This window comes from Ictalurus punctatus, chromosome 26, assembly GCF_001660625.3.
Source record: "Ictalurus punctatus breed USDA103 chromosome 26, Coco_2.0, whole genome shotgun sequence".
Lineage (NCBI taxonomy): Eukaryota > Metazoa > Chordata > Actinopteri > Siluriformes > Ictaluridae > Ictalurus > Ictalurus punctatus.
In genome coordinates, this window is record NC_030441.2 from 12,536,306 (window position 1) to 12,564,186 (window position 27,881).

The 27,881-nt window shown below is 38.7% G+C and overlaps 1 protein-coding gene across 4 annotated transcripts; it reads left to right on the top strand.

Moving 5' to 3' along the window:
* The first annotated feature begins 1,655 nt into the window (after nt 1-1,655).
* On the top strand, nt 1,656-27,187 carry agpat3 (1-acylglycerol-3-phosphate O-acyltransferase 3). 4 transcript variants are annotated; one of them, XM_017456787.2, is made up of 10 exons: nt 1,656-1,828; nt 12,868-12,929; nt 14,161-14,378; nt 15,373-15,542; nt 16,149-16,310; nt 17,606-17,759; nt 17,841-17,943; nt 19,274-19,349; nt 22,129-22,327; nt 24,681-27,187. In XM_017456787.2, the coding sequence occupies exons 3-10, from the start codon at nt 14,201-14,203 to the stop codon at nt 24,770-24,772; spliced, it is 1,134 nt and encodes a 377-aa protein (XP_017312276.1). In that variant the 5' UTR covers nt 1,656-1,828; nt 12,868-12,929; nt 14,161-14,200; the 3' UTR covers nt 24,773-27,187.
* The last annotated feature ends 694 nt before the right edge of the window (nt 27,188-27,881 follow it).

Genomic DNA, 27,881 nt, shown 5'->3' on the forward strand with positions numbered 1-27,881 from the left:
TTATTTTTTGTTTATTTTTATTTTTATTTACCCATTTTCAGCCAAAAATGTGAGCTTTCAGGGGTAAACCTAAATATTGGAGATTTCCAAACACCTGATCGACCATCAGTCATTTCAGATCATATGTGGAACAGATCTGCTGTTTTTATTATTAATATAAATTATTATACACACCTATTTATGCGCATTTCTATTTCACTTTGATTTATTTCTTGTTCATGCTATAAGAATTTGATCTTCCTTGCAAGTTTGTTTCTGTTATGAATTATTAAATGTCTTAATGATGTGTATTGACAAAGGAACATTCTGGATTTGTCCTGCATGACTTTATGCACACTTGTATTTTAAAATGCATACTTATTTTTTAAGTATGCTTACTTAATTTGCATACTTAATATTTTAGTATGCATAGATATTTTGTATATTTTATTTATTATTTATTATAAGCTTCTTTCTTTTTAGTTTGTATACTTTTGTGGATGTTTTTTTAGTACAAAATTGACTGTTGGACTCCTAACTACTGTATAAGTACTATATATCCTTTATAAGGGTTTGGTAAATGGAGTGAGATAATTCCATGGGCCCTATACAGAGAACAGAACCATACAGAACAAAAATGTCCAGAACATGGGGCATAGTGTGTTAACTTATTATGAGGATCAACATTTATACTGGTAATCCTGATCCTATTAATGCTTTTAATAATAGTTGGTAGTGATCCTCACTGACATCACGTCATTAAATATAAATATATAATTAAAATACAGAGCCCATTTTAATAACTAATACCATGCACACTCCATTAGAAAGGATTAAAGGAAACCAGATATGGCCAGGACACACTGATTGGCATTAATAAGATCTTGACTCCTGGGGTTCATGTAAGTGTGTGTGTACCAAGAGACCATATGGCAGACAGAGATAAAGCATCATTTATCCTTTACAGAGGGGTGGGGGGTGGGCATGGTGGCTTAGTGGTTAACACGTTTGTCTCTCAACTCCACCCTGTGCGCAGAGTTGGCATGATTTCCTGGTGCTTTCGCGGGTTTCCTTAGGGTTCCCAGTTTCCTCCCCAGTGCAAAGACAAGCGTTGTAGGCTGATTGGCATCTCTAAATGAACCGTTGTGTGTCACTGGGTATGTGTGTGTGTGATTGTGCCCCGCGATGGGTCGGCAACCCGTCCAGGGTGTCCCCTGCCTTATGCCCCGAGTCCCCTGGGACAGGTTCCAGGCTCCCTGTGACCCTGTGTAGGATAAGCGATACAGAAAATGGATGGATGGATGGATGGATGGATATATCATTCAGGTTAACGCAAAGAGTTCATAACTACGCAATAATTACACAAGCGGGAAATAACACCAACTGAGTAGCAAGTGAAGATAAAATGAGTGTACTCTGAGTGTATAAACCGGAACTATGTATGTCACGTCATTATTTCTAGACGAACAGTTAAAATGATCGGACAGGAAATACAGTCTTTAAGCTTGTGTTTGATTTCTACCCGAATTCTTACTAAACCCGCCTCCTGCGCACAACTATTAGCTATGAATACTCATATATCTAATCTGATTGGACACCTGGATTCAACTAGCCAATCATCACCGAGAAGGCGGGAATAGTTGAAATACGGGTGTGAAAGAAAACGTGCTCGAGGAAGCGGTGGTGACGAGTGATCTGCCGCTAACGGACAAAGAGTGAGCGATCATCCAAACACACCAGTGACAGTCCTGCTCGGGTCAGGGGTGGTATTTCGCAGGATTTGGAAAAGAAAACACGGAATTTCGGCTCAGAACTCCTGATATGAGAACTTGTCCGCTTCGGGAGACGGGTAATTAAATTTTAATATTTATATTCGTAGTTGCTGTTCAGTTATAGTCGGGGCATCCTAGTGAGTGATAGTGAACATGCCGGAAACTGATTATAGCATTTTATTTATTTATTTTACTTACCTGGGGCTGAAACCTTGGCCTGATGGGCTCCAGGTAATATACAACATTGCGATGTTTTTTTTTCATCTTTGCATTGCAGATATGTTCCGTTTGGTGGTCTGATGGTTAATAAATGCTTAATAACGCCTGGGCAGAGTGTTAAACCTTTACTAGCTACTGCAGTAGGAGCATCTAACTGCTTATAGCTAGCAGTATGCTAAATGACGTGTCTGCGGAATGAACACTGCTGTTACTTGTGCAGTGGCACCATTAAAACATATATACGTATTTATTCTGGGTGATTTTGGTGTAAACGCGCTGGTATAAACAAGCCCAGCGTGGCCGCTCCATCATACCGACCTCGTTTGATCTGCGCGTCAATGTCGCGCGATGGCCAGGTTACTATAGTGCATATACGGAATGGGCGTGGCTACGCGGCAAGGGGCGTGGTGTTGTTCAGTCTACTTTGGTTCATTTGAATAAACAGGTATACTTAAACTATTACGAGTTCATTTCTGTGTAGTGTTCTGGTTCGTATTATAAGATAGAAAATAACATCGCTCTGTGCACTGAAAGGAAAACTCCACCATGAAGCACATTAAATGTGTTTTTGTTGTAATATTTGTGATGTGTAAAGCAGTTCTGATGTTAATTTGTTGGGTGGTGTTGTTTTTGTGTTATTCCTGTGAGAGGTTAGAGGTTGTGTGCTCCTCTGACGTCATGCTGGGATGTTTAAATAGGAGAGAGAATTTTTTTTATTGAGCTTGGTTAGACATAACGGATAACCAGTCCAGGTTTCACTATTAGTTCCTAACAGCTCACCATTTTCCAGCGACATTCTGCATATTAAAGTGCAGTTTATATTTGAAAAAAGTTAAGTTTTTCAAATATTACCTTTCATGTAGTGTGTTATGTCACTGTTTGTGAATGTAAAAAGTCTGCAAAGTTTCAAAAATCAAAGTGCACGTCAAACAGAGTTATTGACTCCCAAAAGAAGGAACTGATTTTGAACAGCTGAAACGGGCCGCTAGTAATTCCAGACTTACTTCCTGTACTAACCATCCTAGGTTTGTAACAAAAAGCACCGCCTCTGGTCTTCATTGCCTGCTCGCTGACAGCGGTAGACCAATCACAACAGACTGGGACATCTGACCAATCAGAGCAGAGTATGTCCTCTGAAAGGAGGAGTTTAGAATGAATCTTTTAGAACGGATCATTGAACGAGTCGTTTCTGACACTTAGGGGAAAAGATAATGCTGCAATTTAAATGATGAGCACATTAAAGTGTTTTTTTTACCTTTGATGCATGTAAAGCTGTTGTATGAGACCTTTAAAACATAATTAGGCACGTTTCAAAACTATATAATAGGTGCGCTTTAATGAGAAACATGAGAGTCAAAGCTGTATGACTCTGTACTGCTGAGTGACGACTCTGAGGTTTGGCTCGGCTAGTTGGTGATCTTGTCAGCATGCTGGCCTTGACAACAACATTAGTATGAAAGTTGAAGCATTGTGCGTGAGCAGAGGAGGTGAGAGAGCTGGACAGATGCATCTCTCTTTACACACTGATGAATTAAGGGCTAGTTCTTGCCGGTATCACTTCCAGCAGGTAATCGAACGACGTTGAAAACTGTTAATCAAAGTGAAAATAGACCAACATGTCAATGAAAGAAGTTTAAACCAAAAAAAAAGTCAACTCAGAATTTAATCAGAAAATCAATCTTTTGCACCACTGAAGAGCACATCTTGATCCTTAATATTAATATGCACATCATTCAAGGTGGATTTTTCCCTTTAATTATTCTGTAGAGGTCTGTATGAAGTGTCTGGCATATGGCTTCATGCTACAAACACACCCAGCTGCTTCACTTAATCCACAGAGGTCAAAATCTTACTATCAGTTTGTCCTGACCATCTTTTTACCTTTTTTTCTTCTTTAATACATTCCAATGTATGGGACGTTTGTTTGGGGGTTTTTTTCTTTTCTTTTTGTAAGTCTGTGGTTCTCAGAGTAGGCTGCAGACTTCCTGTGGTCTGTGGTGTATATCCGTTTTTAAAAAAAATTTTTTTATCACGTTAACAGTGGAGATCACCATCAACTCAACGTTAACAGTGGAGATCACTATGATCAGTTTTTGTAATTAGGAATGTACCAATCTGTTACTGAGTACAAGTGTTAGGGTGATGCTGGTCTGAAACACTGAATCACTACTGGATCAAATTTTTACACATTTTCCTATCTGACCCACTGACACATTTGACAAGGTGAATGTGTGTGACGTTGCCTGACACAAAACATCTTTCACACATCTTGTTTCAAAGCACACCATCGTTGGGCCTCTGATGTGTTGCATTACTTGGTGGTGGAAGATTGTAGAGATTTGGCTCAGTTACTAAGAGGGTGTCAGTATTGGTAAAAATATTGCATAACATCTGATATCCTCAGCTCTAATCTTTTTAATTACTGTACCATGCAGAAACGCAAAAAGATTGGGCGTGACAGTCATTACAGTGAGGATCTTAAGCGACTGAGTTCAAAGTGGTTGAAAGGACACAATAAAAATATAGGAATTGGTTATTTCTAATCTAAAGCTCAAGAAGCTAAATTCAGGTGCATGTTGTACAAAAAAGTGCTGTTTTTATTTGTTTAAAATCTATAATGTAGGACTAAATAAATATTATGTACCTAATATTTAAATAGAATTTTATGGACCATGTTTATAAAATAAATGTGTCCTGCAGTCCTAAGATTCCCCGAGTGAGTTTGTCTTTGTTTTATATGGATGTGTTCACTATGTAGACACTGAAATCAGGTGATCAGGCAATACAGAGCTGTGAACAGCCTCAGAAACATGACCTCAACGTCGGTGATAATCCTTATTAGTGGCTGAGGTAATAAAACCTAACCCTATTACAGTACACTTATTGTTCAAGAACATATCTGACTACAGGATCGCTGCTGATTCTCAGCTCCTAAAAGATCCCCCAGCTGGGTCTGAGTCTGTTACAAAGTGTATTACAAGCAGTTTTGAGATCTGACCTCGAGTCGCTGCTTATAGAGCTGCGCTTCTTTGAGCTTACACTGTTGTTTGTATCTTGTTGCTTGTATGCAGGTCAAATGTTTTGCCTACACCCCCGCTGAGATTCTTGTATTGTGGTCGAATGTGAATATTTGGGATTGATAGCGCTTTAAACCTTTTGCTATTCAAGCTGTCTTGTTTGCTTGTCCTGAGTTGCCTTTTGCTACATTCCTGTAATCCTTTCAGCGTAATAGGGAAAATGAAGACGGCTAATAATATGTTTGAAAAAGTCCTTAAAGAAGCTGAGTTATTAGTCAGTGGGGGAAAAAAGCCACGAGGCACGTGTATGACCATCTGTCCAAAGAGCACCCTGAATAATTTGCACTTGTCCTCATTCCCAGTGTCATAAACATGCTTGGATTCAGCCTTTGTTCCTAAAGAGACCAGAACAAACCACCTGAATGTATTCACTGTTCCAGGCATTATGGTAGAAGGTAAACTGGAAACACAATAAGCCATTTATTTTCTCCGAGAGCCGGTTTTGCTGACCGATTAATCCTACAGGACAAAATAAAGAAGACGAAGAAACCTGAGTGTGTCGGGTTTCACAGATGGTCCTCCATTATCACAAACAGCAACACGATTTGTATCTTTATTTCCGAATGTGGTATAAATAATTGTAATTTATATTTCCACTTTTTTGCTAACCTTGAACTTCTTTCATATCCTCTGCATAGCTTTAGGATACTTTCAGTTGTGGATATTTGGCCTTCTTTTACATTATTCCTGCCCTGGATATCTGTCATGAGTGCTAGATATCATATTTGATACTCCTGTTGATTAGTATGAGGAAGTCTTATGTCCAAGACTGGTTTTAATCTGGGTCCTCAGTTTTGCAGTGTCTTACATGCTTGTTTTAATTTCTTCTTGTCAGGGTCCCACAATGCCATGGTTCTCAAAGTGGGGTCCGTGATGTACAGTACATCCAGGAGGTCCCTGGATTGTTTTTATAAATCACATGACAGTAGTGGAGATTACTATCAATTTATGTCAAAGTTGTAATTTAGATAGTTGTAAGTAGAGATGCACCGATGTATCGACCAATAATTGGTATCGACAATTTTTCATGCAAAACATCCGATATTCAGGGCCGATATATCCTGATATTTTATATCCTGCCAATTAAAAGAGGGCGGCAAAACACATTGATTTCGTGCAGTGTGTAAAGATGTTCTCACTGCAGCAGTGAATCGGGAGTTTCAGCGTTGAGTCAAATTTTTTTTGCCTCACTGCTTGCGCTGAATTTAAGCACCAGTACACTGTTGAAAGATTTCAATGAAGATAAGTTGACAAAAAAGTGTATACATAGCACAGAAAAATATATTTGTAGTGTAGTCTATTTCGTATCCGGTTAATGTTAATATATAAAAAAGTATACATTATATATTACCAGTTTGATGATTAATGATGAAGTAGAAATGCTTGTGTTTGTGGTGAGTGAATGTGAGGCTAACAGGAGGTTTTTTAGAATTCAGTCAATGTTAATATGAATTAATAACATTAAGTAAGTTAAGGTAGATCTCCAGGAACAGGGTTCCAAGTGGATATATCTGCATTTTAACACTTAGACTGATCATAGAAAAAGAAACATTAACTCATTGCTGACACAATAACGCAAATATGTGAAGCCTTTAGAGCTTTTTATTTCCAAACTTTTCACTCATCCAGATGCTGTTTATCATATTAACAGCACTTCCTGGTTCTATTAACATTATTTATACTCGGCTTTTAGGCTGCGAGTTTTCACTTCAGGTTACCAGTCAATAAGGCTTACAACTAGAGATAGACCGATAGTAAATTTCTCAGCCGATACCGATAACTGATTATTCAGAGTGATATCGGCCGATACCGATAGTTCTGCCTTTTATGCCTTCATTTAAATGAATAATAATTAATTCCACAATTCTGAAAGAAATGCAAATAAAAACTTTATTCTCTCCATTTCAGCAAGTTTTTTCACAGTACCTGGTGTCATAAACAGAAAACGCATTACTCAAATTAACATTAACACATGAACTACATTCTAAAGATTAATGTAAGATTTCTTAATGAAGACTTTAGCTCCAGCCGGAATCATGAACATATGACCATCTAATCATTGCCTTAAGAAGGTCTTGTTCAACTAAAACAGGTGTGTTAGATTTTGGTTGGAGGTGAAACCTTCAGGAAGAAGGTTGATGACCACTGACTTCACTCTTTTTAAAGCCATGAGGTTTCTTTCCATCCTTTGATGGGGGTGAGGAGAGTGGATGAAACTTTGAAAAAACTACTTTATTGATTTCGTCATTGCTTGTAGTGATCTGTATTCAGCTTGGAGAAGGCTACGGGGGAAAGTTGAGAGAGAGATGTGATGAGTGGAGTGTATTAATAAAAACTGGAGAATTACTGTGCTACTTTGTTCTGTATTCAATGATGAATGTCTAAAGTGGATCGAGGGCTTGGTGCTTTGATCCACAGACTGAGCAAAATAGCATATCTTCTGTCGGGCTAAATAACTAGCAACTTAAGTGAACAAACATTTTATGTCCCTGTTACCATCTTTGCTTTGAGTGATCCTGGCATCATTCAAGAAGAGTGGCTATGAAGTTCCAGCCCTGTTTTAGTTTGATGTTGATGGGATGTGACTTATCCAGGGTGCTGCTCCAGAGCACTAATCACTGCTAATCCAATCCAGAGCGGATTAACAAAGTCGAGGCGCAGTGTTTCTGTCTTTTTGAAAAAGACATTCCCTTTGTCAAGTCCACTTTACTGAAACTCTTACCTTTGGCTAGCAAATTGCTAGCTGAGAGTTTGTGTGGAAGATAATTAGCATTTTGTGGTGGTGGCTAATGGACATTCTCTTGCCTCGCAGCCCTGCCGATCTCTATCCCCTTGGTTTGTGCTGACGCAGGTTAATGTGGCGCGTCCTCAAGTTTATGAGATCTCGATTTGTTCTTGCTGTCATCATCATAATCGCTTACATCGGGATTAACATTAGGATGGCATGTTAGCCAGCCAGGTAGTGGATGGCCCTCTTTTTCCTCTGACCTTGTGGGTTTTTATGAATCGCTGAGGAAACATTTCTGAGGTAAATGCCGGGGCGTTTATTTGAATTTTTCTAGCCTTTTTGACAACCGAAGTTTTCCGGGTTCTTCGATTTTTCACACGGTATTACTTGTGGGTAAAAACCCAAGGTGAAGATGTTGAACCAGGGGACTGTGATGATCTTCACAGGGATCTGTGGGGCGTTAGTGGTCATGGCGGTGGCCTACTACGCCTACTGGTAAGTTCTGCTTAAAGTTTTTTGTATGTTGTATCTAAGTTTGTTGTATAAATACAAATTGGCTCTTGTGTGTGTTCAGAAAACACTTAGTTTTTTTTTTTTTAATATCTGTAATATATTTTGTGGATGTTGTAGCTAGACAGTTCTTGCAAGAGAGTTTTTCTCTTTTTTGAGAATGTTCAAGGCTATATCGAGCAGCGTTCAGAATTGTGGTTTTGAAAGATGGCCACTGCAGACTTGCAGGTATCCATCTTGTGTTTTTGTTTGAGACGACCCAGAGCTAAGTGACGAGGCAAGCTTGGCAGCTGTTTTCTAATAAGCGGGTTTATCGCTTTATGTCTAATCTCCCTTTCGCTCGCTATCTTTACCTCTTTAAAAAAGAAAAGAGAATCCTGTGTTTCCTTTTCTCATATTTTTTTGGGCTCTTTTGTCAGACAGGTCATAGATTACTAAACAGGCAGGCTACACTCTCCAGTTACACAGTGGCCTTTGGCCAGACGTATCAGTGTATAGCTTAGGTTGGGCAGAGCTCATCTTTTGAGATATAATGTGCATTGTAATTGCTGTAACAACAACACAAGATTCAAAACTGCAGACTAGTTAGTATGTGCAGCCATGTGAAAAAATAAGTACACCCCATGAAATTATTGGCTTTTTTGACATATTTGGACAAGCAAACATTTGATCCTCTTTGAAACAGTGCCTATTAATAAAGTTGATATACTTTATCAAATGACACATAAAATTAACATTTTGTAGTAATTTTAATTAACAAAAAAACAGGTCAGTCATAGGGAAAAATAAGTACACCCATATATTTATCGCACCTTCAAATCCATAAAATTAGAATCAGGTGCTCAAGATTGAGTGCCTTCAGAAAAAAAGGTTGTGGATGCTTGTGAGTCTGGGCATGGATTTAAAAAGATCTCCAAATTATTTGAAATTACATTCCACTGTGAGGAAAATACTGTACAAATGGCACAGATTTCAAACGCCAATTTGTCCAGGACTGGCCGTCCCAGCAAACTCAGCCCAAGAGCAGACTGTCTGATGCCAAAAGAATTCTCCAAGGATACCAGAATCTGGTATCTGCTAGTAAGTCTTACAGCTGTTGGTGTCAAAGTGCATGCTTCTACAATCAGAAAGAGACTGCACAGATTTGACCTGCATTTGAGCCTTTGTAAGACTACAGTTTGCCAATGAGCATATAGGGAAAGACCAGGCCTTTGGAATTATGTGCTCTGGACAAACGAGTTTTTTGTCCACAGTAACAGCAGACCTGTTTGGCGCAGACCAAAGACAGCTTTTAGGAGAAGCACCTCATACCAACTGTGAAGCACGGTGGTGGAAATGTTATGGTTTGGGGTTGCTTCGCTGCCTCAGGGACTGGACAGCTTGTATTCATTGATTCAACTATGAATTCTGCATCATATCAAAGAGCACTTGAAGATAATGTGAGGCCATCTGTCCCAAGTTGAAGTTGAACCGAAAGTGGACTTTTCAACAGGATAGTGATCCTAAGCACACTAGCAGATCCACCAAGGAATGGTTCAAAAAGAAGAAATAGAGGGTTATGGAATGGCCTAGTCAAAGCCCAGATTTGAATCCCATTGAAATGTTGTGGGGGGTTGTGAAACGGGCAGTGCATGCAAGAAACCCCTCAAACATCTTGCAACTGAAAGAATATTGCATGGAAGATTGGTCAAAAATTCCAGCAAGCCTGGTGGACAATTCTGCAAAACGCCTACAATTCAACACCTGTATGTTGAATTACTGTAACATGTGAGGGGGGAAATTGTTAGCTGGTGTTTGGCTAGCTAACTTCTACTAGCATTCAGAAAGGGATTTGGGTAACAGTCCTATTGATATAGTTCAGTTTTAATGAATCCCCTACCTTGTGCATTATTTCTCATTGAGTATTTTATGGCTAGTGATGCTGTGGAAAGGAAAAGACTAAGAAGTCTACATCACTTAACAATAAAACAAAAAATATTTAATAATCATATACCTATGTTGAACATGTGACTATCTAGTTAAGGGTATTCAAATGCTAACACATAGAAAATAGCATACTGTATCAGATTAAAACCGTTATTAAATTTCAACATTTTATTCCAGTTATTGGGTCATTCAACTCAGTTTATGGTACATGGATGTTACGTTGATTCATACTTTACAAATGGATATATTAGAAGACATCTGTATTGGCTCACACGTCAAAGAAATCAGATTATTGACTGTAAACACAGTCTTCTGATAATCAGATTACATGTTTGATTAAGAGCATATAAAGATATTTTGCACTCATTGTATGATTTTGTATATACATGTAAATATAATGTTTTCACCACAGAGACTGCTTGAACTTGAGCGAACCGTGGGTGTGGCCAAGTGTCATCCTGTTCAAAACCGACCAATACAAACATTCCTTTCATTTTTCACAGCAAGCAAAACCTCTAGAGTATCATTTTAATAAAACTGATGACAGAAAAGAAACAGTACATGCTGGTGAGGAGTGATTTAATCTTGTAAAATAAGCACCATTGTATACTAAATATATTTGAAATGCAAAAAGCTTTATCAGGAATTGATAACAAATTGAAGTGATTCGATTGCAGTGTTAATTAGAGATGCACCGATACTAAATTTCTCTGCCAATATGATAACCGATTATTCAGAGTGATATCAACTGATACCGATAGTTTGGCCTTTTATGCCTTCTTTTAAATGAATAATAATTAATTCCACAATTCTGAAAGAAATGCAAATAAACACTCTATTTCAACAAGTTGTTTCACAGTAACTGGTCTCATAAGCAGAAAACACTTTACTCAAATTTTGTCAGCTTATCTTCATTTAAATCTTTCAATGGTGCACTGGCCCTTTAATTCAGTGTGAGCCGCGCGGGGGGGAATTTAGACTCAACGTAGAAACTCCCGCTTCACTGCTGCAGCGTCGGTGTAAAATCTTTGCGGTGCAGGGCTTACAAACTGCAGTTTTGTCTTCATTCCACACAAGAGACATCATCTTTACACACAGCACGAAATCGACTTGTTTTCCCGCCCTCTTCTGATTGACGGGATATAATCGGCCCTGATCATCGGATGTTTTTAAACTATCGGCCGATGGTGTGAAAAATTGCCGTTATTGGCCAATACATCGGTTGGTCTCTAGTGTTAATACTTCTTCTCATTATAATAAAATGATTTTGTATACAGTGTTGCTTTTTCTTTACCTTAGCTTCCCCTAAATCGTGGTTCTGCTTCACATTCATACACGCGTAGGCAGTTCTCCAGAATTTGCAGACTGAAGCAGTAGCATTCTGGCAATACTAGTGAGTTTAGCGTCTTCTCTCCTTCCCTCCCAACCCCCCCTTTTTAACATTCATTCTGTCTTTGTCTAAGGAATGATTCATGTTGTGGTTTAGGAACATGTCCTTGCTGGTTTGTTTTTGTGATTAATCATATACCTGCAGGATTTATCATTTCTTTTTCTCAAGTAATCTCGTGTTACTTGCCATGTTACAAGCTTTTGCTTCATATGATGTATGAAATGAGAAGACGATATTGTTGCTTCTTACTCTGTATTTTTGCATTAAAGGAATGATTACCCAAGTCCGAAAAACATACATAATGTTTGTTCGAGTGACATCGGACACCAGCATTGCGTCAATATTTGGGATTTGCGATGCAAAAGGAGTGCAATATCAGTTTACCATGCTGTCCCACGTGTGAAGACGAAGTGTTTGCGGCATGATTTGTGAACAAACGTTCCTTCTTTTTTTTCCCCACACGTTGAACTCTCAATGGCGTAACCATGGCAAAAGGAGGAAATAACTAGGTGACGGGTTTTTTTTGCATCCAAGGCTGTAGGATTACTTGCGGTCAAACAGTTTTGTGCATTGTCCACACTGTGTTCTTAAAGGGGCAATATTCAGCTTTGATTGAAGAAACCTGAAGCAATGGAGGTAAAATAGAAAGAAGGACTTTGAGGATTGTGTGATATTTGATGCAATATTTGCAAGGGAAAATATCATGTCTGAGAGACAGCGCTGGAACGAGAGGCATGGGAGAATTTGTATGAAGTGCACGAACTTTCACCTAGATAAATGTGTGTGTGTGTGTGTGTGTGTGTGTGTGTGTGTGTGTGTGTGTGTGTGTGTGTGTGTGTGTGTGAGAGAGAGAGAGAGGGAGAGAAAGGGAGAACAGTGCTATAGCCTGGGGCACCCCTTTGCAAGCGTTCCTCAACGTCCTAGTGGAATTTCAAGCTCAGATAGAGAAGTTGTACGAGCAGAATGGCACTTTCAAACAGTTTTGTGTCCTTTTGAAGAAGAAAAGCACTGAGTTAAGAGCTAAGTACACTGCCACTGTCCATTCAAACTGATATGCTGTCATAGGACTGGAGTCACTGAGGCATGTCAGGACAGCTACAAGGTAAAAATAGTCAATGGGCAGTGATCTGTCTGGAGATATACACACATGTTTATCAAGGTTCATGGCCTTATGTAAGCACAGGACTGGTGCATAGGAAAAGGTGTGGGTTGTGGGGTACGTAGGTCACACCGATAGTGAACTTTTTCTCTTGTTTTCTCTTGCAGGTCTGTGGTGTTGAGCGACGGGCCGTGTAAAAGAGGACTGTAAGCAGGAAGAACCCGTTGTGGTAAGTTTTGTGTCTATTCTACACCACCCACTCCCTGGAGGGAAAATTTGTTTGCAGCAACACAACATAAAGTGCACGCTTCCTCATTTTAGACACAGCACAGCTTCTTCCTAAAATTGTAATTGACAGCGTCGGTCTTGCTTGACCCTATATACTACGCTATGTAGCTCGTGACCGGAAATTCGGTCACGGTCTACCGTTATTATTATTACTCAGTGAAATCACCTTTTTCACAGTTTGCACATTGTGTTAAGACCAGCAACCCTTACTTTACTTTACGTATGAATAACGTGGACCATCGTTATCTAACCAGTCAGTGCAAGAAGGCATCTGCCTGTTAATTCAGAAAGCTCCTCCTCATGTACTGGCATTCAGGTGTTTTTTTTTGTTGTTTGTTTGGAGTGAACACTAACTAGAGGGAATTGTATGTGATTGATTTTGAGTAGAGGGCATAGTGGCTTAGCTTGCCTCGCACCTCTGGGGTTGGGGGTTCGAATCCCATCTCCACCATGTGTTCGTGGAACTTGCATGTTCTCCCTATGCTTCGGGGGTTTCCTCCAGGTACTCCGGTTTCCTCCCCCAGTGCAAAGACATGCGTTGTGGGCCGATTGGCATTTCCAAATTGTCTATAGTGGGTGAATGTGTGAGATTGTGCCTTGCGATGGGATCGAACCCCGTCCAGGGTGTCCTCCGCCTTGTGCTCCATGTTCCCTGGGATAGGCTCCCAGGGATGATTTTGAGTAACAATGTTGCCTACAGTTGCAAAAACAAATGCTAGTTAGCTAGCTTATCTTACATGTATATGTTCACAAGGTTTGCCTGATTTGTGTTTCACCCCTGATTGGAAAAGTGGCTAAAATCAAATGTGTTAACACAGTTGAATTATTGGTACTGTAGATTGCTTGGACAATTTTTTTTTTTTTGCAGTGCGTTGTGAGATTTCAGCAGTGTGCTGGTTATTCTGCATTATGATTTCAGAAGCTACTCATAAAATAGCATTATTAGTCACAAAAGTCTCAAAATAGTGCACCACGTTAGGGCGTGGTTCAGAAATACACTGAGTGACAAGCAAATTCAATCACAGCCCCACGCCTCACTATGCAGTGATTCCACATTTGCTTGTTTACATATCGGTTTTGAGATATGAATGCCTTTTTGCATTGCATTCACATACCCAGTGTAGGCCGTTGGTTCTGCTACAAATAAACACACTGTCTGTCTCTTGCCACAGGTGTGCGTGTATGTGTGTGTGAGGCGAGGGCTTGTCCGTCATGGGTGTGTTGGCCTGGCTGAAGAGCCAGTTCATCCTGCAGCTCCTCATCGGCTTCGTATTCGTGGTCAGCGGCCTCATCATCAACTTCATTCAGCTGTGTACCTGCGTGCTTTGGCCATTCAACAAGCAGCTCTACCGCAAGATCAACACCCGCATGTCCTATTCATTATGGAGCCGTGAGTATTTTGTATGTGTGTGCCACAAACCAGACAAAGGGTCTCTTGAAAATTCCCATTTCCTCCATCAGGACAATAATTAAGTAATTAAATATTCTGAATCAACCTGGAATTGGGTGTCTTTGGGGCTGTTTATCTGCCAGAGGACCTGGACATTTTGTTGGGGTATGCTCCATCATTGACCATCAAATATCAACATTTAATAAATGAAAGCCTGACTGCCTCTGCCAGAAAGCTCAAAATGGGCCGTGGTTGGATCTTCCAGCAGGACAGTGATCCAAAACATAAATCAAAATCAACACAAAAATGGTTTACTGACCACAAAATCAAAGTCCTGCCATGGCCATCCCAGTCCCCTGACTTGAAACCCATAAAAAACCTGTGGGGTGAACTGAAGAGGAGAGTCCACCAGCGTGGACCTCGAAATTTGAAGGATCTGGAGAGATTCTGTATGGAGGAACGGTCTCAGATCCCTTGCCATGTATTCTCCAACCTCAACAGGTATTATAGGAGAAGACTCGGAGCTGTTATCTTAGCAAACAGAGGTAGCACAAAGTATCGACTAAAAGGGTGCAAATAATTGTTGCACACCTATATTTAAAACCTGTGTTGTGTTTGCAATTGTTTCATATTCATGAGAGCAGAGTATTTTTGTGAATTTTTTTTAAACATAAAACCCCCCCAAAAGGTTAAATAATAAAGACAATTTTTCACAACCTTCTTTGCTCATATTTACCAATTTACCTCCAATATTAGTGGAGGTAACTGTAAAAAGTCCAGTAGTAATACAAGAATGTTCATTGTGTGCATATTAAACCCACTGACATGGAATATTGTATTTATAAATGTACATCATCCAACTTATCTTTAAAAAGGTGTGTGAGAATGGGAACCTCTAAAACCAATGGATATGGTGTCTACAGAACTGGAGACTATAACCGTGAGCTAACATTAATGGATTCTCTCTCTCTCTCTCTCTCTCACACACACACAGAGTTGGTAATGCTTTTAGAGTGGTGGTCAGGAACGGAATGCATGCTCTATACAGACCAGGCCACAGTGGATCAGTTCGGAAAAGAGCACGTCATCATCATCCTCAACCACAACTACGAAATCGATTTCCTTTGCGGCTGGACTATGTGCGAAAGATACGGTGTGCTGGGGGTGAGTACACCAAGAATATGCATCTCGTACACAAGAATGCTAATTAATGTAATGAGCCCCAGTTAATATACATAAATGAGCTAATGGGCCTCATTAGTTCTCTTTCATTGATACACTGTGTATTGACTTAATATAGTTTAATATAGCATTTAATATAGGTTCTTAGCGCAGCAGTCGTGGGAACAGTTTGAAGGGTTCCCTACCATCAACACACCTGGTTCATTTCATTATTACGCTTACTTCGAGGGCTAAGTAATTAGCTGATTAGTTGGATCACGTGTTTTGCAGCAGAGAAAAGGTCAGACTGTGCAGGGTAGGGGGTCTCCGTGACTGGAGTTAAGAATACTTCTAGGTCAGGAAAGGTATGGAAATTAAGATTTGGGAAAAGTATGGATTATTCGGAATGACCCAAGACACTACGGTTCAAAATGACCATAGCTCCTTATTTTCTGCCCTAAAGCTAATACAACACTAGCGTTTTCTCTTTTTCATGACTGATGTTGTGACCATTTATTATTATGACAACTCAACATAGAAATTCTGGAGAGCTTCTTGAGAAAAGGACAAAAATGAAAAACAATCTACTTTTCTTTCCATTTATCCCAGAGTTCCAAGGTGCTGGCGAAACGTGAGCTGCTGAAAGTTCCTCTGATTGGCTGGACCTGGTACTTCCTGGAGATCGTTTTCTGCAAGAGAAAGTGGGAGGAGGACAGGGATACGGTGTTTAATGGGCTCAGTCAACTCAAGGATTATCCTGAGTACATGTGGGTGAGTGTGTTCAAGAAATTAGGCTATAATCCTCAAGGCTGAACTACATGTGGAATATGGTATTGTTGAGAATTGTATTAAAAGTGAAACAGTCACTCTTGCCTATTCTTTTAATAGCAGAAAGTGCTGCACATTGATTATAAGAAAGTCACTTGAATATAATACTGTATGTAGGTAGGCTAAATCTGTGTTAAGAACTCAATACCTTCCCTAAAGTCTCTGCAGGACCATCAGTCTTTTTAAATGTTGTCCACTGAGGAGTCTCAATCAGCTCCCTAGTTCAGCAGTCAGGGCACTGATCAGGGAGTCGGCCTTTTTAAGGGCTGTCTCAAGCGCAAAATCCTTCCAGTGCACTGGAATGTTCACTCCCTGAAAAATCCTACAATGCACCGCAACAACCAGGGAGCGTCGATGCTCACTATGTTCCCTGAAATGACGTCACGCTTTCTGAGGCCTCTCGGCTCGAAATAAATGGGGGATGAACTCTCAGCCAACTTCTTCTACAAACATGAGCAGCTTGTTATAGTTGTTGTAGCTCTCAAATGATTACTTATGTTAGCGATTTTGACGTTCTATATACGGTTTGTACGGAAGTCTAACAACCTTTTGTTGAATGAATTTTTTTTATTTAACTAATCCACTGGCTAGCCTACAATGTTGCTTGAAGAACCAGGACAGAAATGCATGTGATTAAGCTTACAAAATTATACGACGTATAAAACAAAACTATTTTTAAGTTTAAAATTTTTGGTGAGGTCGTACAACGCGAGTACGTAGTCATGTCGCCGGAAATTGAGTTATTAGTTGTCCCAGTGTGGTGTGAACCAGGGTCCTCCCTTTTTTTTTTCTTCTTTGATGGCAGTGATGTTTTTGTCTGTAGTTCTTGACCAGTAACAAAACAATCACCAACAAATATTTATCAGTACATCAAATTTTTTTGTTGGAATTTGCATTATTGACAGAACCTTACTGCTTTTATCTCTATTATGAGCGATATGTGATGTAGACTGACTTCCTGCACATCCTTGAACAGCACAAAGTAGCACATTGACTTTTGCTCCGATTTTTAGGAATCTTGCAGATTGTGTCTTGTATCCCGTAGCTCCAAATTCATCCCCCAAACCTGAAACATAACTACAGGGAATCTGGGAGAAGGAGGAAGTAATGAGACATTGTAGTTTCTGAAATAAATCGGGTGACCAGGCATTTTGTGTGATTACCAAGTTACTAGATCTTTTAGGGTCTGTCCAGTGTATCATTGTCTGTTGTTTGTGGTGTGGTGTTCATTCCTACAGTTCCTGCTGTACTGTGAGGGAACACGGTTTACGGAGAAAAAGCACGAGATCAGCATGCAGGTGGCTGAGAGTAAAGGTCTCCCCAAACTCAAATACCACCTACTGCCACGCACCAAGGGCTTCACCACCACACTGCAGTGCCTGAAGGGAACAGGTCTGTGACAGTGCTCCGTCTCATATGTATTCATTTTAATTCTGTGGTGACCTTTAGCTATAACCTCGGCTTGCTTTTCAGTCACAGCTGTATACGACGTCACACTGAATTTTAAAGATAAGGAGAACCCCACACTGCTAGGCATCATCAACGGCAAGAAGTACAGAGCCGACATGAGAGTCCGGTGAGTCCACACTCTTTAGAAATGGTGGTTTCCAACTCTGGTCCTGTACATTTTAACGTTTTGTCTGCTACAACGCCTACCTTGAGACAGGTAATTGGCTGATTAGTTGAGTCAGGTGTTGGGAACGATGTTACCATGGACCCCGTGTGTGTTCTGTGCATATAATGACGAGATATTTTCTGTCCACTGAAGGTACAAGTGCTCAGTCATGACTCATTTTTGCACAGAAGTATTTCAAGCAAAAGCTCAGCAGTGGTAAATGCGCACTATTGACCAAAATGATGATGCTTATTTTGCTTAGTATTGAAACCATATTATCACAATTATTTGGGAATATTAACACTTTGTCATTTAATATTTTAGCATTTAAAATTCAACCAGTTCATATTCTTCTAAATATCTGCAACTCTTTCAGAGTAATTGAGCGTTAGTCATTTAAATGCTAAATGCGAACACAAATAGACTATAAATATGCCACCAAAACAGACCAGGAGATTCCCCCCTCTATAGTTTCGGCGAGTCTGTGCCCACAGTAACCTCAGAATCCTGTTCTTCCCTGATGTTTGACCTGAGCCTTACATTTGAAGCTCTTGACCTATATCTGCATGACTTTGTGCACTGTGCTGTTGCCGCATGATTGGCTGTTTTGGATAATTGCATATTAAAGTGGCTGGTGAACGTAGTTAAAAAGTAGTTTAGGGAGCATCATATGTCAAATATAACAGACTGACTTTTAGCATCTTGACTTGATTGCATATTTTTGACTTGTACTCACAGCAGGCAGTTTCGAGCAAACAACTCATAGTTTCCATTTAATAACCAAGGGAGCGATTTAACCCAGACAAACAGCTGCCACGTGAGCACAAAGATAAAAATACCTCCTGATTGTGAACCATTATTGGTATTCGTAAGTGGAATATGTACCACCGATAAAAGAAGTCATTTCAGGTGATCATGTTTGTATGATCAACTGTGTTATTGCTTTTTTTATTTATTTATTTATTTTTAAACAATTTGAATATTTGGGGATTTGGAGTTCCACAATGGTATACATATTATCAGGTCCATACTTAACATATTTAATTAACATAGAAAATAGGACTGAGGCAAAATATACACAGCAATTTGAGCCTATAAAAAAATCAAGACTTGACGTGTAATGACTGTTCAGTTAGCCATATCTTTTATAGAACAGACATATTTAGCAATGTCTCTAATGGATTTGACCTTCCTGAACATGTCAAGTACTTCATCTCCTTGTCTGCAGTAACACTGCCCTCTAGTGTTGTGGTCTGCAGCTCTGACTGGTGTCTTGTGTTTTGCCTAACAGGCGTTTCCCAGTCGAGGAGATCCCCGATGATGAGAAGGAGTGTGCTAACTGGCTTCACAAGCTCTATCAGGAAAAGGTCAGATTCTCTCTAATTCTCTCTAACATGTTTCTAGGTGTGTGTGTGTGTGTGTGTGTGTGTGTATGTGTATGCATGCATGCATGCATGTGTTCCCACTCAACTCGTACTGAACCATGATGTTTTTCTCACTGGTTGTTTTATTTTGTTTATCGTACGATATATGGACACGACCTCGATCATTTTTGCTAACCTCGATATCGCCTGTTGTGTTGACGTGTGTTTGTTTACATAAGAATGAACATCAAAAAAAATTTTAGCCATTCGCGCGACTTCTTTCATCTCTTCTACTCCGGGGCTGTCAAATGAAAGTTCAGATTTCCAGTATTCATTGAATTTAAGATAAAAATGCGCATTCAATTGCAAAAACTTTAAGATGTGTAGCAAGCACTAGCACTGATTTTTATTTTATTTTTTTTTTCATGACTCAAGATATTAACAATGCACTAACAATGTTTTATTTTTTTGGATGAAGAAAATTCTAGAAAGAATGGTTCTAGTGTTTCAAATAATCCGTAGTCGATAATGTCGGGGATTGACTCGCTTAAGCTGCGTGATCTGAAGCTAAACAGTGAATGAACAGCAGTAAACTGAAGCGCTTTAATAGCAGGTTAATTAACTCACCTGAGCACATCCTATACACGTATGAGATTAATCACACATATACACAACATAAAACTAATATTAATATATATTTAATATATAATTACAACTCGCTTCTGCACAAAATGACGAGAATGCACAAGTGTAATTGAGCTTAAGTTAGGTGCTAGGCAGAACGGTGAGTCACGCCGTGAATACGCTCCTTCTGTTACAGTTCACTGAAACATGGACAATGAAGAATTAAAACATAAAGAATTCACAATATTGTGCAATAATAGTGTACTCGTTGTAATGTTATTTATTTTTTTTTGTTTTTGTTGATACATGTTTAAGTTAATAAAATGTGTGAATATTTGATTTCATGTCTGCATTTTCTCGTCAACTAAAATGCCGTTGATGAATATTCTAATATGCTATGGCATTTTAGTCAGAGTAAAATTATTAAATATGACCTGACAAAATATTGACTAAAATTAAAGGATATTTTTGTCAAATACAATTTTTCGACATTTCAATTCCAGTGTCTTATATTAAAAGTCCATTGCTCTTTGAAAGGTCGTACTTGCATTATTCTATTATGCTGTTATATTATCATTATATCAGTGGCGTAAAATGGTCTTAAAATGACAATAATGTCGTTTATTGCAATTATTTCTGGGACAATACGTCATCCAATAAAAGCAATTATCATAAGAGGCCTACCGGTTGTATTTACGATCATATTGAATTCATTATAAATGAACAGCCTTAAATCCAGTTGTTGAAAAATCTGACACGAGTGCAAGGAGCATTTAGTGTCACAGTGACCCTGAGAAGCGTGTGAATCGTGACAAGTGTAACAAGTACTCACAGCATATTAGCTTAGCTTTCAGTCATCTGACTTGTGATTAAAGGATGTCAGTCTCAGCAAAATTCTCTCCAAATGTCCCGATTTATGTCAGCACCAGTTATTAGTCAATGCACATCCAGCTCCCAGCCAGATTATTAAAATGTGGGGAACAAAACAGGAAGTTAAAGATTGAACGAATACACTGACACGGACGTTTGTCTGACAAAACAGGGGGATGTATGCTGACAGGGAACCTTTTGTGCTTTGCACATTTTTGCTTTTTTTCACAATCTGTGAAGCCCTTTGAACACCCTGTATTAATGTTCTGTTTCAACTTCAAGAAGTGGGCTCACGTTTAATACTCCATCATTTGAGACCAAGAGAAATCTAAGACAGAAATTAGTACAAGAAAAATCTTTGTGACATTTTTTCATGTTATTGGAACCAAATCTGGATGTAAGTGGAAATGGCCGACTGGCGCACTCTAATTAGGTACATAACACATGTTTGTATTACAGTTGAGATGAAAACTGCCCAGTGCCACATGTAACACAAATCTAGGTTTACAGTAGATTTACAATGACCGCCTCACCAAACAAGTGCACTCACTTTTTAATAAAGCGCTCATTTAGGGTCCCACTAGAGTCTGAGAGAGGATAATAAAGCTCATAAAAACAAAGATCTAGATATGTAATGGAACACTTGTAAACCGTTTCCTTATTCAATTGCCATCACTGGGTAAACTGTAAATAAAAAGTGTATATTAAAGCAGCAAAAGGCACAAGTATCAAGAGCTGGAATTTTTTGAAGCTGCTGATAGATTCCCAGTTTACAGTGACTTAGCTGTCACAGAGATCTTTAAAAAAATAAATAAATAAATAGCTTGGTATGTTGTTGACTGTGGAAATGCATCCATATGATATGACTTGTAATCAGACGAAGCTCCTATTCAGTAAGGTATTTCAAATAGGTATTTCATAAAGTCACCAGAATCACCAGAATGAATTTTAGCATAATTTTCCCAAATTATAACCTATATCAATTCTTAATTTGCATGATCTGGAATATTTTCTACTTTGAGATCCTTTTTTACTGTTTAAAATGCCTCCTATTTAATGGTGTTGATTTTTAAAATTTGTTTGTCTATTTAGCCATTTGTGTTTATTTGTTTGTATTTATTTGTATTGACTTATTTATTTATTACCTTGCTCCTGCTATGAATATAAGCCTTGATGCTGGCATGGCGTTAAAAAAAATTAAATCACTAACAGATGATATGACTGACTTTGCTAATGTGATCATGTAGATTGTCTCTCCACATCATATGTGTGTCGCTGTTGGTTATAGGATGAATTGCAAGAGTTCTATTTCAAGGAGGGGCGTTTCCCAGGACCCACTATCAAGCCCAAACGCCGGTTATGGACCCTGCTCAACTTCCTGTTCTGGGCGACGCTGCTTCTCTCTCCACTCATTAACTTCGCCTGGGACGTGCTCGTCAGCGGCTCACCACTCCTCATCATCAGCTTCATGATCTTCCTCATTATTGGTCAGTACTCACGTATAAGATCATTTTATGTCTTTTGTAAAGGTGGAAAATGCTTAAGTTGTACTTTGATCATATACTTAAGTATAATTTCAGGCCATTTGTACTTGTACATTTGCACAACCCAAAAAACTAATACTTGTGCTCTCATAAGTAAACATATTTTACTTCTTATTTTTTTATTTATCTAGTCCAAGTATGTTTCAATGATGATGAATCAGTCATGATTATTTTCCTTTTCCCTGGCTACCAATGATTTTGCATTTTAACTTTGGATATGAATATTATCCCGAGGACTAATAGAGTAAGAACTGCTGTTGTAATCAGAAAGTCTGTGATGCTGACACTGAACATCCTTTCAACACGCTTAGTACTGTTTGATCTTATTTTCTACAAATGTGGAAGGGTAATGAATTTATAATCGCACTGGTAATCTGAGATCACCCAGAAGAGTATAGTTCCCTTTTGAGCCTGGTTCATCTTAAGGTTTCTTTGTGAGATGTTTTCTCAGGGAGTTTTTCCTTGCCAGTCGTACCTCTGGCTTGCTCATTATGGATCTAAATCTATATCCAGATTTCTCTAAAGCTGTTTTGTGACATTGTCTATTGCTGAACATGCTATACATAATGATTTTGAATTGGACTAATGGATAGATAGTGATTCGTCTCTATAACTTCTATACGTCGGAACAAAATGTTGTCTCTTAAGGACAAGTGCAAATACACCGATCAGCCATAACATTAAAACCACTGATTGATACTAAAGTGTAAGGATCTGAGTGACATTGACAAGGGCCAAATAATAATGGCTAGACGACTGCATGAGAGTCAGTACGTTTACATGGACATCAATAATCCAATATTAACCTGATTAAGAGGATACTCTGATTAAGACACTACCATGTAAACAGCAGTTTTTAATTACCTTAATCCGATTAAGGTCATACTCGAAGTGAACTCTAATGGAATTAAGACATGTGGAGTATTCCTGTTTTAGTCGCATTATCGATGTGTATTACAGACATGTACACACCTTAATCACGTTATTAATGTGGTGTGAGAGTGTTCACCTCAATTTGCAACAGGACACGTACACACATGGCAGTGCTCAACCGTTTTACGGTAAAAAAGAGAGCATGGCTGCGTCCCAAACCGCGTACTTGCCTACTATAGGCCTGTAGTAGACGAAATACATGTATCTCGGCTACTATATAGAAGGTAAGTATGAGGTTTGGGACGCAGCCCACGGTTTCAAGCAGTCGTCTATTTGCACGTACAGCATGACAAATAATTAACCGCACTCGAAGCGTTCGTAAAAATTTTTTAATAAAAACACCCAAAACTGTATACGGTACCATGACGAAGACGAACTGTATGTTGATACGTGAAATTCTGGAGGGAACGTTAGACGGCGTGGCGCGGGGACGTAATGACGTGTGCTGTTGAACTATGTTCTATAACATGTAAAACGGGAACATGAAAGTATTCTAAAAGCGGCTCATGTAAACACCTTGATCACAATATTGTCTTATTCAGAATTAGGTCAATATTTAGATTACTGCTGTCCATGTAAACGTAGTCATTGTCTCCAAAACAGCACGTTTTGTGGGGTGTTCCCAGTATGCAGTGGTTAGTACCTAAAAAAAACAAAACAAAAAAAAAACAAGTGGTCCAAGAAGGAAATTCCCAAGATCTCAATCTGATCGAGTATCTGTGGGATGTGCTGGACATGGACAAGTCCAATCCATGGAGATCCCACCTCACAACTTACAGGACTTAAAGGATCTTGGTGCCAGATACCACAGCACACCTTGCTTGCTTGCTTGTGGAGTCCATGCCTTGAAAGATCAGAGCTGTTGTGGTGGCACAAGGGGGACCTAGACAGTATATTAGGCGGCTGGTTTTAATCTTATGGCTGATTTCATGTACGTAACAGTAGAGGCTTGATAAGTAACTGCAATGAAAGAAAAGTAACCCGGTGTCATAAATTTCTATGAATTCCAAGCAGTGTGGTTTTTACAGATAGAATAGTCAGCCCCAAAGCTTTGATTTTTGAAGTTTCCATGATTTTGTTAATTATGGGAGCATGCTGAAGGAAGTTATTGTATATTTCCATGGACAGTTTTCATGTTCACTCAAACTTTATTTGCTACTTCCAATTTTAATCAAGTTAGATTTTGAAATAAATGTCAGTTCAACAGAAGTATATCTTCTTTTAATGTAGAATGTTGATGTGGATGTATTTTGTGGAAAAACCAAGCACGGATCCAATATGGCCCAGTAGGCTACGTGTTCATGTATGAATAATTCCTGTGATTATTTGTTTCATCTCTAACTGGTTTCTGTGTGTTTTCTAGCTTCTATAGCTGTGCGCCGTCTCATTGGTGTGACGGAGGTGAACAAAACAGGCTCCAGTTATGGAAACGCTGAATCCAAGAAAGAAAACTAGAACTTTCAGCTGGTCTGACTGCCCTCGGGCACTGTATCGCTCATTTTCAGTGCTAGAGCACGGATTCGCCCGTCTGTGCAGTCGCCCTCCTTTTTAACGAAGAAAAAAAAAACCAAGTGGGGAAAAAAATAAATAATAATAAAAATATCAACATGGCATTGAAGCATGTGGGGGTGGGTTGGGGAATGTAGATAACTATAAGTTTATAAACTAGAGTAATACTTATTAATTATGATGATCATTAAAATGAACAAAGTGTGAAAGCATTTGAGATTATCATTTCCCTCGGCAGCCTGGACTCTGGCGGTTGACCGAGACTGGACGTGGCAGCTCCGTCCTCTCCTGCTTAGCTTAGTCTCTCACTAGTTCAAGACCAATTTCCTTAAAGGTTTCTACAGAGCCATGTACTGTGGCATGTTTCCGTTTCAGCCCTATACCTGGGTACCGCCCACTTCTGGTCCATAACGTCTATATAACCCCTGTGCACGGCTCTGCAGCGCTCCCACTGTCCAGCTGTTATAACTCAAGCTGTGAAATGATACGACACAATCACATCAAAGTTTTGGTCAAAAGCTAAACTCTAATTTTAATTCCTACAACCTGGACTGATTTTTTATTTTTTTTTTAAATACTGAGCATGTTGTTTGAGGCCGGCTAAGCACAGGTGACATCCAAGCCACTACATCATAGTCCGAAGACTCCGTGATTGTAGTTAGAATAACCACGGAGTTCAAATTTCAAACATGGGGTCAAGAACAGTGCTACAAATGAAAAGTGAATCAGTCTGGTGCCTCATTGTCTCTTTGAATCACCACATTGTGGGTAACTGAGGAGTACGTTCCCATTTCATGTTCAATCCACTTCTGTTAAGACCACTTCTGTTTTAAGATGACAAGGACTGCCTGAAGAAATGTGACTAGACAACAGATTTAGTTGGTGCATGTTAAAATGTTGAAAATGCCATGAAAAGAATTACACAGACCATTGTCAACATTTCGACGGTTATTTTCAAGCTAAACTTAACAACAATGTGAAGTTGGATGAGGGACAAATGGACCAAGGTCTTCAGTTTCTGTAGTTTACTCACTGTGACAAATGGCTTTGTAACACATGCGATTGGAACTCATCATGGAGTTTGGATGATCAACATGGTTTTGTTTATTTGTTTTTGGGCTGTGTCGAGTTGTAAATAAATATCAGGATGTCCTCCTGAGCATTCTCCAATATATTTCCTATTGCAATTTAGCAATAGTAATGAACCATTTGGCTCATGGGTGGTTTGGTGGAGGAAAATTTCAATGTTACTCAATTACCTTCTTTTTTCAAGCATTTTCACAAGTTATAATTGTCTAAAGGTTCATTCTGTAATTGTTCGACTGTTTACTATATAATCATTGGCAAATAGGGTTTTTGAAATGAAGACTCAACACAACGCTGCACAACATGGCTTCATAGATTGGTGAGTTAACTTGGTGTTCAGTTTTGCTAAATGAGATGAACAGATTTACACCGGCTTTACCTGCATTCTACCAGTTATCTTTCACTTGCTCATGGAGATCAACTTTTATACCACCAAGGTCCATCTGGGACTTAACAGAATAATAGTGCATCTTTTTTTTGTTGTTGTTTGTGTTCATATAGGAAAAAAAAAACCATCTACCACAAACCTGAGTGGATTTTGGTCATGCAGGTTTTTATGTATAATGTGTTGATTTTATGATTTTTTAAAAAATTGTTATTAGAACTTGTGTGCACTGTATATGCTCATTTGCATTAAATTTGTACAATTGGCTTTCATTGTGCAAATCCTGCATGACGTAAAAAATTTGCTAGTGAGCGTTACAGTAGACCATTGAGAATTTAAGTTTTTTTTGTGTGTGTTTTTTTTTTTTGTTTGTTTTTTTTGTTGGTTTTTTTTGTTTTGTTTTTAAACCACAAATACCACAATTGTGACACTTTCTCTTGTTATATTCTAGGATATTCAGCCCAAGAGACCGATCATTTGTTGCTATAGTCATGGTTATCACTTGACACTGGAGCTAGTGTACAGTGTGGCGAGACTGAGATTATTTATCTACTAAAGTTTTATTTTAAAGCACTGCTGTTTTATTCAATAACCTCACATCCTGGACATTTACTCATGAAGACTAATTAAATTCTGCTGTTTTACCAAAATATGCTCTGTGAACAATGGCCTCAATGTGAGGCACATGTGGAGGAGGAAAGACACAAGAAGGTGTGTTTCTTATACAAAGATTCCAAATGTGTGTGAAAACATCCTCCTTGAGAAGTTTTGAGGATTGTTATGGAGATTGTGTAGAATAATAAATTAATGATAGTAATTAAAATCACAGCATTTCCCCACTTTTTGTGTTCTGTACCAAATAAATTAAAGATTTCAGTAAGCGATAGGAACTGGTGTCATTTCATCTAATTTATTTCAAATCTGTATGTTAATTCTATGTGTTGTTTGACTATATTTACCATACTGGGTTTGATCAACATGTAGAAGATTGTATACAGTCAGGAAGCAAAGCAGCTGGCTTTCAATATGAAGCCCACATAACCTGAATAAACTACCGGGTGTCCCAAAAGTCTCCATACATTTTTAGTTAAATGTCTTAGAAATGTTTTCAAACTTGGTTTCTATTCTGTATTTGTTTCAGATAGCTTTTAAGAATGTTTTTGACAAAAGAATATATTAAAATCATTTTCATGGCTGGAACAGGAAGTTGTTGCAAGGCTACGGTGGACATGCAATCACATGCATAACACCAGATGTGTTAGCAGGAGTTCATCATGAGTGGGAGACAGCTCTGTGTGAATTTACAAAGAAAGAGCAATCATGTAGAGGATGTTTTGTAAATATAGTTGTTTAAAAAAAAATTATAATAAAAAAAAAAATTCCCCAATGTATGGAGACATTTGGGACACCCTGTAATGCTATTTGTTACAACAAGTAGCTTGTAGGAATCAGTATCCATTTTCCCTTTGTACAGTGGATATAAAAAGATAAAATTGTAGGTTTTTTATGATGTAATAATAATGAAACAAAGATAAATATTGTCAGACCTTTTTCCACCTTTAACGTTATATAGCAGGGGTTTGC